General features: G+C 37.1%; 2 protein-coding genes across 2 annotated transcripts in view; one reads left to right on the top strand and one right to left on the bottom strand.

The window, feature by feature from the left end:
- Positions 1 to 17,743, bottom strand: part of LOC124352858 (unc-112-related protein-like) — a 134,567-nt gene that overhangs the window by 16,321 nt on the left and 100,503 nt on the right. The window lies entirely within an intron of this gene.
- Positions 13,087 to 15,413, top strand: LOC124352859. The gene is made up of 2 exons (XM_046802570.1): positions 13,087 to 13,651; positions 14,618 to 15,413. The coding sequence occupies exons 1-2, from the start codon at positions 13,088 to 13,090 to the stop codon at positions 15,200 to 15,202; spliced, it is 1,149 nt and encodes a 382-aa protein (XP_046658526.1). The 5' UTR covers position 13,087; the 3' UTR covers positions 15,203 to 15,413.

Raw genomic sequence — 17,743 nt, 5'->3', positions numbered from 1 at the left:
AAACAGTGTTTAAGACACAAGGATACTCTGTATCCTAAAAATTTAAGGAAAACTAAAAGTTAGAAAGACATAGTGAGATCTGTGAACACAGTACTTAATTTAAATACTATTTCTAATTAATTATATGTTCACTTTTTTTATTAATAGTTGTTTGTTTTAAAACCTATAGCATTGGTTTGAAGCCTATGCCTGAGTTTATTCTCATACTCATAAACTGAGTTCAGTATTTGTAATAACATAACTCCTCAACAGTTAGAAAAAAGACTATATCAATGAACAATGTCTGCCATTTGGTTTCATATTATTTGTTGTGTGTTCATTTTTTAGAGTATTCACATATTTGATATTTGGAAATCTCTTGAAAGGACCTTTTCTGTTTGTTGGATGGTTATCCAAACTGAGCTGCAACTCAAGAAATTACTTTGAAATCACATTCCATAATAGGCCAACTATGTAGACTATACTCTGTTTCATAACTTAAAATACATCCCCATAAGATGCCACTGAATGCTCCTGACTGACTAGCATACTTGAAGGACCTAAAATTGTTCATGGATCGACTACTATATACATAAGACATAAAAGAATACTCCAACCTTGGCCCGTGGTGGTTGCTCGATTCCCCACATTCGCTACTACTACAAAATTCATGTCATATTTAAGTGGTGGTTAGAAAATATTTTTGAATGTCACAAATATTTAAAGGTCAAAGAATTAACTCTTATGTGACCATACTTAAAAAATCTTAAGTTGCTCGATTGACAATTGTTTTAATAAATATAACCCCGAACATCTAAATTTTAAAATCTACTTCATTAATCCGTAAGTACTATGTAGTGTAATTATTTGTGACACCATTGCTTGCCTAGGGGTCTGCCAGACCCCCATTTTAATAAATTTGTAATAAATGTACCAAAATACTTTGATAAATATTAATCTGATTTTATATAATGTATTTAATTATTGCATCACTGTTTGCAGTGATTATATAATCTAAATATTTCTATCAGATTTTGTTGAATATTTCACTCGCATTCTTAACAATTCTTAAAAGTTTGTTAAAAAAGTAACTGTTTTTATTAAATTCCGTAAAAGCTTTTTAAGATCATAAAAATGTAAAGTAACATCTTCTTAGTTTTTTACACAAGTAACTAATCTACTATGGATCTAGTAGCATGATTTTGTTGGTTAGAAGTTTCTAATTATGAAGTTCTCGACCCTCTCCTACTAAAAGTACAAAAGATTTTGTGGTAATTCATATCTAAATCTGGCTGTAACTTTCAATGTGACTAAAAAATGAATTATTTCAGTAACACATCTTGTTTGGAAATAATACAATAAAATTAATAGGACTATAGGAAATACTTTTTTAGAAAATAACATTTTGAAAACCAAGGGATGTCAATATTTTTACCTTATTTTTTATCTACTTTATATTTTCAACAAGAAAAATCAAATTAAGAGTATTATAATATTAAAATATTTTACAAGTGTTATATAAATGGTATAATTCTGTATAAGTGTTATTATTGTACAATACTTAATGGAAGTTTAGTACACAGGATGAACATTCGAAAGGTTTCACATTTTGTAACTACAAATTAACTCTGCTAGTACTGATAGTAGAAAGTGTTTACAGTTAAAGGAGCATTCTAGACAATAGAGGTAGACTAAGTTAGTAGTTACTAGTTAACAGAATTAGAACTCTACTTTGCACTAGAATCTTATCAGAACAAGTCTCGTTCGATGTTTAATGTTTATACATAACAACAAACAATATTTTACACCATTGTAAAATCAACTTTGAACACTCATAGGCTCAAAGCAATGAGCAAGTTTGGGACATCATACTGACACTACCACGATTCATGTACGTTATCATGGGATGGCGGAACCGAGTCCCCAGTGAGACTTGATGCCAACTGTGCAGTGCAATGCTAATTGAAGTACAATTCGTTCCTTTTAGACAGTCAATTTAGGTGGCAGTTGACACAGAATATTTTTAACATCCTATTGCGATGCGATAAAGTACCATGCTAATTTATGTTTCTTGTATAAAACGTGCCGAAAACACTATACGCCCGATGTTTTAATAGCTACCCAAGTCTTGATTTCTAAATGTTAATCTAAATCACATTCGAGCACGACTGAAGCGCCATCTGGTGGCGAATGCGCTTTATTTGGTTGATGAGTTCAAGGAGAGTCGCTGGGAAAAACTAATTGGTATTGGCCTAAAACCAGCCAATTAAGAATCTGGTATACAAAATTGAATGAGTGTGCGTGTGTGTGATGCTTGTATGTATGGATGGATATAAATATTAGATTTTAACTTTTAAAAACTGATGTTGCAAAACAATGTATTATTGTCAAAATGCAAAAACCAGGAATTAGAATAAAATATTAAAAGGCAGAAACACTAGATGGGATATGAAGGAATAAGTCAATTCCCGATACGTGAGTCAATTAGTTCAGGACATTTTGTAATTACATAGATATTTAGCATTTCTTTGTACGTGGAAACTTGTCTAGGCAGTTTTAGCTATAGTATTTTTGAATTGATGAGTAAGACAGACGACTAAAGCACCATTGTGACTAGCTCGAAGACAGTTTCCATTTTTCAAAGTAACTTTTTTTTAAGAGCAAACGATATAGCTACATAGTAGTTTGCCTCTGCCTCCCTCAATACGAGCGACACTTTATTTTCAACAAATTTGCTGAAATCCAACAAATTTATTGGCACTACAGTTCTGTACAAACATTAGGTATATAATAAATGATGCAGTAATTCAACAGTTTTCCAACCTGTTCTCAGAACTGACGTAATATAACTAGAAGAACAAGTTGTCTTTATTTTTTTTTTTTTTTTAGTGTAACACTTTGAGCCAAACTAGAGATAAAGGAAGGTCAATTAAAAGGAAAACACGAGTTAAGTCGGGCTGTGTTGGCAACAGTTCAAGGTCTGGACGCGAGGAGTCTGCCAAGCGCCGAACTGTAGTGCGACAAGAAATTGAGGCCAACCCCCGCCACGAGCACTTGCCAGTCGACACGGACACAGAGTCCATTCATCCACCAGCACCCGCACTCACTGGCTGATTAATGGGGTGATTGTGTCGATATGAGAGTTGCGTCACAGTTAACAGACTTCATACTGCAGTCGTTCTCTTTCGTAATTGTTTCAATTTATTAAGTTTCCAAGGCTCTAACCACCTGCAAAATGGAAAGAACAGTCGTTGCACGAATGTTAATTGAACGAATGAAAAATAATGTTTATTGAGGTGAAAATTTGGACAATAAGTGGTCCATTCTGATTCATTGGAAGATTTCAAAATGAGCGTTATTGTTAGTAACCAAAATAACTGAGTTTGAATACTGATCATAAATTCCTTGAATTGTGTATTTAAATTGAAACAGGCAAACGCTTACATAATATATCGTTGAATCTGTGGTATTTGAAACCAAATGCTGTTTACAACTCGTGAAGGTTTACATAGCCCATATAATGTATTTATAACAGATAATATTTATGTAACAGAAAAGCATATAGGTACATTGACTATAACGTTTAATAATTTAAATATTTGTATACTTGAAGTTACTTGTTTAAGGAGAATGCAGAGTGTGATAGTCTAGTAGTGTAATAAAAGTTCGAAATATCAAGATCACCCACATACAGTGAGTAGTGTTGGAACCTATTCCGAAAGTTCTACTGAAGCGATTCTAGTAGTTGTAGTTGTGCAATCTTTAGTATTGTCTGGTCAATGTACCCAGTTTTTATCACGAGAGTTTATAACACATTTCTCACATGTTATCTTGACTAATTATACATCCAGAATTAATTGCAATGCTTGTTGCGTGTGATTGTACAATATAGTGCAACATTTGTACCTTTGTTATATCCACTATTAATATAAATAAATATAGAATTCATAAATAATATAGTATTTATATAAATAAATAATTCAAGAATTCCAATGTTTGTTGCTTGTAAAATTTCAATAATTATTGAAATTAATAATGTTAAAATTCTAATTATTATATTACTAGGGAGTTAATTTCATTCATTCGTGTTTTATTGGAATAAGCATAATATAGCCTACTCTTGGATAAATATTCTAAAGAACATCTTTTATTTTTTAAATCTTAAAAATCATATATATGTCAGCCAAAGAATATTAAATTTGCGAGTAAAAATAAATAATTAATGATGGAGATAATGTACTGTACATAGCTTGTAAGGTAAACAATTTCTGTTATTAAAACAGGCTCTTGTACAAAAATATTACTGCCCGAAAAGAAAGGAAGCCGAGTAGGGCTGCTACCACAAACTAGCTTTTTTCTTTGGCTAATCCAAAAATGTCTCTAAACGGTTTAAAGGTAAAAGGGTTAGCGAGTACAAGTTCGCAAATTTGGTAGCTATAAGATTATTAAATCACACGGTGGGAACCAGAAGAAACGAAAAACAGGTGCGGGATGTCCAAATAATGTTTGAAGTCGTTGAAAGCGAATGGCGCTTAATTGAAGAGAGGACGAAATGGAAATGGTGCTGGAACTGAATGGACTTTATGATTGAACGACTATTTAGTTTTTATTCTTATGCATACAGTGATTAGTCAATGATTTTTTATGTATTATATGAGATTGATTAAGCACGTAGTTTGAGAAATGCTTAAAAAAATCAAACGAATGGTTTGTTATTATTAGACATTAACCATATGAGTCCACGTAGTGAATAATTTAAAATTCTGTTTCAGTTTTTGTTACACAGGCGGTTAAATAACCAAACTAGCATTTGAGTCACAGTTTGTGGATATCTACGTGGTTTCCAGTTCAACTTAAATCCCTTAAGCTTCGTTGGGTTATTAGTTGAATTAGTGAATTACTATTAGTTAATTACTCTAAGGACCAGTCAACGTCATGTAGCAACAATACTATATATGGCATTTGCACTCATTTTATAGGGATTGCATCAGTCACCTCATACCATGGGTTTGGACCGTTCACTTTTACAACTAAAAATGCTACTATACAGGAAACAAACAAAATCAAGGAAATAGAGATGACATATATTTACAAGTACACATTTTGTTGTTGCCGTTCAAAAACTGTACCGGATGTTTTAAATATAACAGTATATATCAATATTTTGGCACGTTAAATTAACGAAATGGCCGTTTGAATGTGTTACGTGACACAAAACCGGCCCCTTTATATCCAACAAGTTGAATCATATCACGTAGTGGGACAGGAACTAAGAAGGCGGAACTGGGAAGGGAGGGCGGCAGTAGAAGTGACGGTGTGGGGTGTAGTAGGGAAGACATAAGGACAATAAGGTGTAACGAGGCGGTACGAGAGATGAGGCTGGGGTGACAAATTGACTGTCCAGCCATCATCGTCCTATATCGATACTGGCTGGCAGTGGGCTCAATGTGTCATTATCGTGGTAGTATGTGATAGCAAGGAGTTGCAAACTAAACATGCAACAACCACACACCCATTGTAGGACCCATGTTGCGTACTTCATCAAATCCCAAGTCCTGGTGTGTAATAACTAATGTAACAGTAACAATTTCGTATGGATTGTGGAGTAATTGCAGTCCTTAATTCGTGAAAAAGATAATTGCAATTATTACTTTTCATCTCGTAACCCACTTATCCCAGTTAAAAACTGACTAGTTGTTGTTTAAACCACATTCATTCTACAATTTATTCTCTGTGTTATAGGATTTTTCAACTATTTCATAAATTTAACATGCCCAATTTTATATTCAGCGTAAAAAACTGTCACTACAACATTGGTCGCACCTAATAAATAGACTACCTGACCACTTATGACTGTCACCAATTTTGTAATTAGCTTTCGCTCAGAAAAAATTAAGAGTAACTGTAAGTAGAATAAGTATTATGAAGTGTAGGTGGCAATTACTGTTTTATAAATTGAATTAATGATTATTTATTAGCAAATCCAATGCTTTTTACTGGTGCAACATATTTGATATTGATACTGATAAATAGGTATGGACTACATAGGTTAAATGACGAGAATCAAAAAATTGTGTTTCAGAGTTCTGGGTAGTGGTTACTGAATGTTCTGTTCTGGAAATGACTTCTCGGACTTCTGCGGATTTCATCCAACATGATTGGAGACGTGCTAATACATAGAGTAATAATTACTCTATGTATGTGTACTCTATGTATGTAATTAAATATTACTCCGTAATATTGTATGTGTATATACAGGTAACATACTATATAGGTAATACGGGTTGTAATATAGAATTTATGTTTTTATATTACCTATATATATATGTAGTATGTTAATTATGTAAATGACTGAAAACTATTTTGTAACAATAATAAAGGTAATTTTAGGCTGTAAGGAACATTGAGATTGGTTTATAATGATGCTAGGATAATGTAGTGTCTTGTGTCTAGATTGTTGTTGTTGATAAGGAAAGAAAGAGTTTGAGTAGGTAATAGAGAGACAAACCTTGTGATATTATAACAAAATATACACAGGAAATCGGGGGAGTTTCGTTTCGAAATCATACTTATTTTATCTCTTAGTTATTTAAATTTTATCTTCTCAGCGTAAACCACTTTTAATACAAAAACACGGCTATTCTGATAGATTGCATCGTGGACCGGGAGATCGGAGAGAAAATAAACAGAATAACCAAGAAACGCTTTAGTGCCAGCAAAACAGTATAATATATCACTTTTGAAGGCTGGAAAGTTCGTGGCGGGCGAGTCGATTAGTTAATTCGTCGATAATCTCGGCCGATAAAACGTCTTGATCGATGAGTGGTTACAATCAAGCAATCAAGAGGTTATTGCCGACATCCGGCACTAACAACTCGAGGCTAACCTGCGTCTAGCGGCAGTACGAGAGGAGCTGGCTGATGGAACTAACCGGTGTCACCGGTGTAGGCTTGTGAGTTGGCGGAACCGTCTCCCACCGGTGCTACGTCACACGTCGGTGCCCAAATTGGGCAGGTCCATAGCCACCGCGGGCCCACGCCGGATATTTAACTATTGATATGGCAAACTGTCACGCCCTCTTTTGTTTATTGGCAAACCTGTTTAAATGCAGCAGTAATCGTTGGTCTCGCCTACACATTGACTGCAAACAGCACGGCCATTTTAAAAGCCACTTTTTTGTTATGTTTACTACACATAAAAATGCGTTTTACAAGTTCATCAGGTTGTTCATACTTGTAAACATTATTTTAAAAGCCAAAAAAATTGTGTGCATTTTAATTTGGTACAGATAATATTCAACTAACAGCTGTCAATTAATTAACACAACATAGTACAGTAGCGGTTTATCAGCAAGCCAAGGTCATCACAAGCTGAGCTGATAAGAACCGCCTGCGCGGTGTTTTGTTACTTCTGGCTCTTATCGCTCTGTATTCTCTGCTGTATGTAGCCTATCACTGACTAACTACAAAGCTCTCTGCAACGCAGACAATAATCGTAAAGATTTATGGTAATGTTTAGTTCTGTATGCATTTCCTTCTTTTGATAAAGACTTCTGGATTTAAGGTTTTGTGCAGTACCAAGCAGAACATTAAGCTATATACAGGCCCTAACACAATATATTACCAACTGTTTTCAAGATTTGTCCTCATTAGATTGTCTTATTCTTAAATAAAATATTAGAGAGAGCTGTTCTGTTCCTAACATGTGTTTGTTTTAGGCAGTCAGGCTGAGCTAGCCTACAGGTATTATTGAATACATGAAGACTAAGGTGGTGCAAGTTTTCCACCAGAACCTAGATCGTATTGTTACACCAACAGTTAGCCTGCGACAGTCAACTAATTGGTACGTATATATATGCACAATAGGTTTGAGCGATACAGCATAGTATGCACAGTAGGCCCTCCTCTCATATCTGGGTTGTACGAGATAGGCCATCTAGCTATATTGCGTTCTTGTCATTCTCAGTCAAACTTATGGTCCGGTTCATTTGTCGAAATTCGTGGCGAGCTGCGAATACCAGACTAGTTTCAAACAGAATTGTATTATTTACTTAAATACGTAATTAAGCTAAAGTACGCGTAATATCATACCTAAGGATGAAATGAGAATATGAATCCTTATAAAATGATAAGACAAAAATGTGATATTGCTTAATATTCTATTTTTATGACTAATACATATTGGATTGCATTATTTAGTAATCAAAGCTAGTTTGATTTCTATATTCATTTTTCACGTAATTGCACACACTGAGCGAAGAAAACTGGACAGATATTTACGGCAGAGAGCAAACTAGCAACTTCGAATTTTTTCTTCAGAATGATTCTTTCAAGATTGGAATTAACTTTTTTAACAAAGTAAATACTTAACTGCTGCGTTATGAAAAACCTTAACTTGTAAAGATCACTACATAGAGTGCAACCAAAACATTTTAAGTGGCAATAGATTTTATCTTTTGATGAAATGTCTTCTTGGAGACAGCTACGTAATAAAAACATTAACTCATTTTGGAATTACTCGACGAGGTTAGGACTCACATTTTGATGCCTAAGACTATGGAATGTAAATATCATTATATTTCAAACTATGTATCTAACGAAGTAGATAGGAACATATCTGAATGCACGTTACTAAGTAGATGACAAGAAGAACATTTATGTGGAAGAAAAGTTCTTAAAAAAAAACCTATCAACCATTTAACGAGATCTTGATCTACGTCTTTTTAACACAACGTATTTTTAATATACGATACTTAAAAACAAGATATCTATCTTTTTCCTCTCGTCCCTTAAACACAGGGAGTGATTTTGCCCTCCAAAACTGAAATACTGCACACTTCACCAACTTTTACTGAAGTACGGCTTCTCGCTCGTATCAAAGTTGCAACGCCCAAAGACAACCAATCAAATATAGTGTGCGAAGTGACCTAGGAGGCGGCAGCTCTCTCTGACCCTCTCGATTTACAATGGGGGCCACCTTGACACTCCCAAGGCTACACACCCAGAGCGCAGTCATCTCAGAGGTGTCAAGGATGATGACACCATGCGGTGTTGTGAAAGTTCCTCGCGGTTCCATCTGATAAAAAGCAGGGAAATTGTACATCGCTATCTTTTGGTGGACTTTGACCACGAGATTGCCGAACTGATGTGCTACCGGAAATAACACTGAACTGGTTCAAATCCAACTGGCAGCTGAGTTCAGCAATGTAGACGAAGGTTTTGTAGAAGTGAAGATATTCGGAAGAATAAGTGATAACTACAACAATGATCTTCAACGGACAATAACAACATTAACTGGTTTGCTGTTAAAAGTCACAGAGAGTTACAACATAAATTATAACATTAGAGCATTTAAATGTAGTAGATTGCAGGATACTATTTGCTTACGGAAAGTTACTTTATGGAAGACCCAAATACAACACAACACGCCAGACAATATCCACACTATAATTTACTCGCACTGTATCACGCATCAAACACTAACCGACTTACTTCCTATGAAAATTCATAACATCCTGTCTGAAGTAGTAAAATTATGATTGAAAGAGGGCTGAATGAAAATAATTCAATAGTTGGCCGACAATAAACGTTGTACGCAATAAATGAATTACGTTTACTAAAGGAGGACTCGACAACACATAAAATCCCATAACAGATGTTCTATTTATTTCTTTAAATTTTATGTTTTTCTGTAAATCGATTATTATTTTATAAAGTAGGTACATTGTTTGATGTTTTAAAGAAATGTAGTAAAGAGATCAGATTTAGTTCCTTCTAACTTAAAATGTGATAATAAAATGGTACGAATTTCAGCGTACGTGGAAAACCTTGTAAATTGACGGAGAATGCAGTAATTAATCAGAGATGGCGCCGCTACGTACGTGTTTACCGCGCATCCGGCAGTTTGCGCAGTGCTCAGCATAAGTGGAGGAGGCATGTAAACACGCGGGTTATCAACTGGGCGCAGCACAGGTACAGCACAGGAAGTGATAAACCACATCCGGTCACGTGTCCCACACATCTGTCAGGCAGATGTGACTGTACCGGCACGCGGTCGCGGGGGTGGTAGTATTTCTTGTAATTGTTGCTAATGGTGGGTGGGTGTGGGGGAGTTCACCCCACCAGTCCAGTACACAGCTGTAGTCTAAAACGTACGTGGTGATACCAACCCACTTCACTTTGAGCATGAGAAGATTGGTTATTGCATTTAGTATTTCACGTAGTTATGGACAACGTGAGATAACTGTATGGATAGGTTACATCATGCTAAAGTTCAGATTGATCCAATTTCCGGAGACTTAATTTTAATTTAGTCCATTGATACCAACTGTGCACAACTTACGGATGATACTCCAGGACAAAAGTCGACTCTGTGGTAGGAAATAATTTTTCTACTCTATTAAAAAAATGATATTTTCGTATTATCCAACATGAGTAATTAAGTGATACGAGAGTTTTTGTGTGAGATGTGTTAGCATAGTTTGAAATGTTATATTTGGTTGTATACAGAACGTACAGGAAAATACTATCTATACATAAAAAAGACACCAAATTGTTAAAGATTACAATTTTAAGAATATACAGTGAATATATATATATATATATATATATATATATATATATATATATATATATATATATATATGATATTAGATACACACGATTGTGAAATTTAATCACGCCACAATCTAAATACTGAAGATTTAAGGTTTTATATCCGAACTAACAATTATTATTATACCTTCGTTCAGTACATTATGTACGCATTTCATGTTTATGTTTCATGTAACATAAACGTCCAGACAGGGACTCATCGAAAGCGTCAGAAATGGAGATGAGGTGGAAGATCTACAGATATTCGCCACCGTGGAGTATTCCACAGACGTCTATCTAAATATAGGGCAGAGGCAGACTCATAATTCAATCCAGGGAACACGCATTAGCAACAAGCGCCGCGCCGTGCCATGCGTGGGCTGTAGGGCCTTGTATTAGTAGTTAGTTACCTTGCCGGTTGTAAGTTTTACGCCAGACAATTATCACAAACACGGTATGTGCAGTAAGGTAGTTACTAGGTCTGACTAAGATGGCGCTGTAAATTATATTCAAGCGAGTTTCACATAATGCAATACTATTCATATAATACTGCATTAAGAAAAATTGCAAGCACGTTGAAATCTCAAAACATCTGATTACACAAGTAGCAGGCTACGTAGATGCAATCAGCCTGAAAGACCTGTTCCAGATGGTATCATAAGAGACACCAGAGTTTGTGGACTAGACGTGAACGCGTATATGGACAGGCGGTCGTCTCGCTTGATACATATTCATATATACAACTAGGCCGCTAATGTATGCGGGAGGCAAGGTCAAGGTGACGTCACTAGGGATGTGGACATAGTCGTGCCCGTGCATGCAGACCATTCCTAAACAGCATCTTAACCTTGTCCTCCCTTCTGCCGCTTGACCAGGTCCTCATTGATGTTATATACATCTAGACACTATTGCTAATGTATGCGGGAGGCAAGGTCAAGGTGACGTCACTAGGGATGTGGACATAGTCGTGCCCGTGCATGCAGACCATTCCTAAACAGCATCTTAACCTTGTCCTCCCTTCTGCCGCTTGACCAGGTCCTCATTGATGTTATATACATCTAGACACTATTGCTAATGTATGCGGGAGGCAAGGTCAAGGTGACGTCACTAGGGATGTGGACATAGTCGTGCCCGTGCATGCAGACCATTCCTAAACAGCATCTTAACCTTGTTCTCCCTTCTGTCGCTTGACCAGGTCGTCGCTGATGTTACATAATTATGCCCTTCATCTAGACGCTAGCTAATGTATGCGGGACACAAGGTCAAGGTGACGTCACTAGGGATGTGGACATAGCCGTGCCCGTGCATGCAGACCATTCCTAAACACAGTTACTGATGTTACGTACAACTAGGCTAGCTAATGTATGCGGGAGGTAAAGTGAAGGTCATAGCCGTGCCTGTACAAGCTGTTTTCCTTCTATCGCTTGAACGCATCTTCACTAATGTTACATACAATATACAGAGAGTACACAACATCACAGCAACAACATGATTATACATATAAATAGCGTTATTTCTCAATTAAGTGTAAGCAAATTTGAATATTTAGTTTTGCCATGAAACTGTTTGTATGGACATAGTTTGTAATTATAAGTTTAGTTAGGTAAATGGTTATTATTAAATATAGTTTTTTTAACTTAAAAATCGAAACTATCCACAATTATTTAAATGTAGCATTTTTATATTCATGCACAACAGTTTTATCTAAATTGTAGCCTCATACAAAATTTAAAATAAATTGCTTTAAAAATATCTTATAGATATACAGGATATGTCTTCGGTATTCTAATGTGTCAAGATGGTGGACTATCAATTGTATAGAAATTACTTTTCACAGTAAAACTCATCTTTAATCAGATATTCAAAGGTGGCTGCCGTATATGAAATCTGTGCCAAAGAGCTATTTTAATCTGTTGACATTATACAATCAAGAACGTAAATAATACGCGAATCCTCAGAACGCAAGTTTGAGCAGTAATAACTCATATCCTGATTTTTAACCTAAATACTGAACATACCACAACACCAAACCATCGTATAGGGAACTCCATTACCTGAAACAAAACAAAATGAATTAGTACTGAGCAAAACAGTGATGCCAACAGTTACTGATGTCAATACTAGGATCTTATTCTTGAGATATCTCTCATCCTTGAGCATCTCCAGCATGCGGAAATGTAATTAAGGTATCTCGTCTTACAAACAGTTAGTAGTCTACTGCTAAAGTTAGTTGAACCTACTTAAATTGTTACGTTTAAAAAAAGAAAGGTATGTATCAACTAAATTGCTGGACAATATTTTCATTAATTTAATCTTTGATCTAGTCATCGCTTGCATACAAGACTTAAGTATCAACCAAATCGCTGGACAATCTTTTTATTAAGCTTTTGCTCCAGTCTTATGACTTTTGATACATTATATCTCTTATTGTAATCGTATAATACCACTGGACTAGAAAAACTACGATCAAGCAGGTATGTAAGTATTTACAAAGTACATAAAGCCGTGTCCACACTATGCCGCGGTTGGCTTTTGGCAATGCCGCGTTGGCAAAGCCAATGCAATGTAGACGTGGCCGTTGGCATATGCCGCTGAGCCAATGGTTTGCCAACGAAAATCGCTCTAGTGTCGGTCTCCATCAAAGGAAGCCGGTGAGAGCCGGTAGTGGGGACGAGCCAACCGTTGGCTTCACGCGGCATGCACGTGGTTCAGTTGTGGCTGAGACAGTGCCGAGTACAGTCATGGAGTGGACGAACGATAAAGTGTGTCAACTTATTGAGCTCTACCGTGATAAACCTGTTCTGTGGGACTGTCGCTTGAAAGGGTACAAAGACAGAAACAAGAAACAAGATGCTCTTCAAGAAATAGCAGATGTTTTTGGTGTTGACAAAGCAGTAGTGGAAAAGAAAATTAAAAACCTAGTGTGCCATTTTTTACGTGAAATAAAAAAGGAGAGAGACTCAAGTAAGTCTGGTGCGGGAAATTCTGATGTGTACAAGAGTAAATGGTTTTGCTATAACAACATGCTATTTCTCCAGGATCGAAATACACCTAACGAAACGACGGACACAATCACGCAGGTAAATATATATTGACACAGTAAGTATTAGTAATTATATTTTACGTTCATATCAAACACATATTACATAGTTAGGGCTAATTATTTGTCTTGTTGAAAGGATAATTTTCCAGCCGGGGAAGCGAAGAAGTCTGCAAATTCTTTTCTAGTGGCTTGTGCCTCATCAGTGCTTCTTCTTGAAGTTCGAGGAATGTTGACCAAAGCTTGATTTGAAGGGGATTGTCTCCAATGTCCTGGATTGATCTCACCTGTAGTTGAGCACTCAGAGTCGAATGTTCCCACGGGGTTGTACACTGATTTGGAATTACTTTTCCTCAAGTAGTTGTGCAGATAAAGTACTGCCAACACCACCAGCGTAGCCCATTCTGGTTTTAATAGCATAGGTCTTTGTAGTATGCGGTACACAGAGGATATTATGCCGAATGCATTCTCAGAAACTCTACGTGCTCTACTTAACCGATAGTTGAACACTCTTTCTTTAGAGTCCTTTTTTTGAATACCTGGATATGGTTTCATGATGTGCTTCGATAAAGGAAAAGCATCATCGGCCACAAAAACATACGGTGTTTTATCTGTTCTTCCAGGAAGAGGAGTAGGAGGAGGAAGATGCATTGTGTTGTTCCTCAGACAATCTCTGAATGTTGTGTGACTAAACACACCTCCGTCTGATATTCTTCCTTGACAACCAACACTTGCGTAGATAAAGTTGTAGTGCGCATCTACCACCGCAAATAGAACTATACTGAAAAACCCCTTGTAGTTGAAATATTCTGTGCCACTATGGATAGGTGCTTGCAACTCAATATGCTTCCCATCAAAGGCCCCCACACAGTTTGGGAAATTCCACTTATCATTGAACTCTTTTGAAATAACTTTCCACTCTGCTTCTGTTTTTGGCATCTGAAACAAAATGACAACAATATAGCAATATTCATTATCCAATCATTAATCTTTTCCTTTTTTTTAGGACGAGCATACAAATAAAGATGGAGATACTGCAAACCAATCGCAAACTGTCAACCAGGACCAAGTTGCTGGACCAAGTGGAGAAACGCCTCGAAAACGTGTAAGTTTGCCAAAGGAACAGTCTGATCGGCCAGGCGGAGGCCCACAAAAGAAAAAAAAGACTACAGCTACAGAAGAAGCTCTGTCAATTATGAGAAGTATCCAAGGTCGGCATAAAGGTATGGATCAGTTCAAATCTTTTGGAGAGCAAGTAGGACTGCGTATTAAAGACCTCCCATCATCAAATGCTCAGAAAATTGCAAAACACCTTATTAGTAATATTCTGTTTGAAGCAGAAATGGGCAAGTACGACTATGGCAACCCAATCGGCGGAAGTTACTCACAGCCATTCTACCCAACACCGAACTACGTACAACAACCGATTTCTGTCCCGATGCCACCAGCTTGTCCCAATCCAAACCCATGTAGTGAGCAGCTGTCTTTTCACGGAATCACACAGGCAAACTCTCCAGATTCAGTCATAAGCTCCTCGCTATCAACCCATACGGACAATGACTCTATCGACAATATATTGATGCACCTGTAATAATAATTTTACAAATTTAAATAAAAGAGAATTTTACACCTCATCTCTTCAAAATTCAAATTTGAGTTAAGACTTTTGTTCATTTTTGTTATTGTAATTAACTTAATACTCATTTTAACTAAGTAAATAAGGGTTTCATTTGTAATGGAGAGTGTTTTGTTCGGAACTTGAGACGCATGTCTACCAAATAAAGGTTTTTTCTAATATACAATTTTTTCTTACCTTGATGTAATCCTGTAATACACTGACAATTGCTTCACAAACAGTCGGGATGATGGTTGATATTATTTGCTTTGAAATCTTGAATGTGTAACTTAACGAGTGGTAAGAGTCTCCCGTTGCCAAAAACCGCAGAGTAACTGCAAGGCGTTCATGTGGAGGAATAGCACTTCTGAAGGACGTGTCTCGTTTCTGGATGATACGAGCTATCTTATTTAGAAGATCTTCAAAGTCACTACTTTTCATTCGAAAAAAGTTTTTGAAACCACATCCATATCTGTACTCGAGATTTAATTCGTCTTCATCATCCAATACCAAATCCTTCATCAACTCACTAGTTCCGTATTTTCTTCTACTTTGAAGGCTTGGACGCACCCAAAACCGTCGTTTACGCAATTTTTCGTGATTGATAATTACAAACGCGCCTAAAGCAACTAGTACATCCTCCTCGTCAGACATTTTGCGACTGAATGCCAACTCACGTGTAGACGACAAGCCAAAATCTAGGTTTGCCGCGTTGGCTTTGCCAACGCGGCATTGCCAAAAGCCAGCCGCGGCATAGTGTGGACACGGCTTAACAGAACAGAGCAAATTGTTGATCTGGAAAAGTCCAGTAGCGGCTGAAAAACATATCTAAAATGGGATAAGATATTTAAGTGCTCTGTTTTGTCGCCCGAACAATGCTTTATTGTACAACTGGTACCCAGCGCACCTTGAACTGCTCGTTAGCAGCAGGCACCTCGCCATCGAGTCAGGGCCGACCGCTTTTAAATGCTGACCACATCCAACCGTCGCCAAAAGTTTTAATCATCGACTCGTTACCGGGAACCTGTCTTGATGCCGAGAAAGGCTTTGTCAGGACAATATTTCGAGGGTTGTGCCGCGATACCGTGCTGTCGCCGTCGTCCAACAAAGGTGCGGAATGTGGTACAGTAATGAAGGTCAGTCCGGGATCGGTGGGCAGCAGTCGGAGAGGCGTCAGGCCTTATAAGGCCGGGTATCGCTGCCACCGGTGGCTGGCTGCTTGATATTGATATTGACTCAGTCAACACTGATATTGATATTACTGACTATACTATCGGGTTGTGATGTCACGTTTATTCGGCCAAGGTCGACCTAGCTAGGAATGCCGTTTTTATCACTTAGCCGCATTTTCATAAATTATAGCCTCCATAGGTTAACGCTATCGTCTTGAAATTCAAACATGTTCCATTGCGTAAAAGCTCATCACTAGAGGCGAAATTTAAATCCATGAAATGTCACCACTTATTAGGTTGAAATTGAACAAAACAGAAAAGGAAATATACTCAAAATTTGATGCAAATTCAATTAGATTTCAATTCAGAAGTTCACATCTGAATTACTGTAGTACGAATTCAGAAAATAGCAAACAACATCTAACAAAACGAGGGTTTCTCCTTGTGAATGTTGCAGCTGCGACCGCAATCAGATCGAAACCGCGGGGGCATTTACAAACAATCCCGCACAGCTGGAGTCCAAAATAGCCTGTAATGGACAAGGATAAATATTTACCCGACTGTACAGCGGTTAAAAATATCGAAAGTGTTGCGATTCTGAACGGTTTGCAAACAAACAGCATAACGCTACCTCTCGGGCACGTCTGGCAGGGCAGAGCTGGCGGTGACTCAATGCTCCCGTGTAGGCTTTGAGCTAAACTGGAGCACACTCAGGGCTCTCCTATGTTTCCCCGGGGTTATGGCCTATAACTTTAACTTGGAGCTTTCACAATTGGTTCCGATTCGCAATGGGAGATAAAGATCAAAATCAACAAGGTATATTTAGCTTTTACAGCCAACTCTAGAGCCTCTTAAAAGCTTTTACTGACCACTACGTGAAACTGCAACCTATATTCCGAACGAAGCCTTCTAATTCTTGAGCAACGATAGGAATCCTGCGATCTCAAAAGCACCACATTAGATGTAGTACTTTCAAATTTATAAGATCAAACATTCTCAACCCGAGCCGAAGATGCTAGACAAATCAATTGCAACCCCAATTAGCTGTTAAACTTGTTTGTGAAACATCATCATTGTGAAATACGATTATACAGGCTTCAAGCAATTGAGGAATATTTCCATATGTCCTCAAGCAAAGTGGCCTTTAGAAGTTCAGGGTTACTAATTGAATGTTATCATTCGCTGAACAAAAAAATTCGAACAGCGTTTCATTAAAGGAACATAGATAAATTCCAGAAGATGATTAGCCAGGATTTGCAAAACAGTTCCTAGAAATTTACATAGATCCGATCGGCAGAGGAAGGTTAGGCATGTGTGGGCGGGCGGCAGGTACGGACAGTGTAAT

The sequence above is a fragment of the Homalodisca vitripennis genome, chromosome 1 (genome assembly GCF_021130785.1).
Source record: "Homalodisca vitripennis isolate AUS2020 chromosome 1, UT_GWSS_2.1, whole genome shotgun sequence".
Lineage (NCBI taxonomy): Eukaryota > Metazoa > Arthropoda > Insecta > Hemiptera > Cicadellidae > Homalodisca > Homalodisca vitripennis.
Note: the sequence above shows the minus strand (reverse complement) of the source record. Positions and strands in the feature narration are given on the sequence as shown.

What these genes read in the sequence shown, in the direction of transcription:
- LOC124352859 (XM_046802570.1), top strand. Translation starts at nt 13,088, where the DNA reads ATGCCGCGGTTGGCTTTTGGCAATGCCGCGTTGGCAAAGCCAATGCAA. An exon ending in CGACGGACACAATCACGCAG is followed by an intron (nt 13,652 to 14,617) that starts GTAAATATATAT and finishes CCTTTTTTTTAG; the next exon opens with GACGAGCATACAAATAAAGA.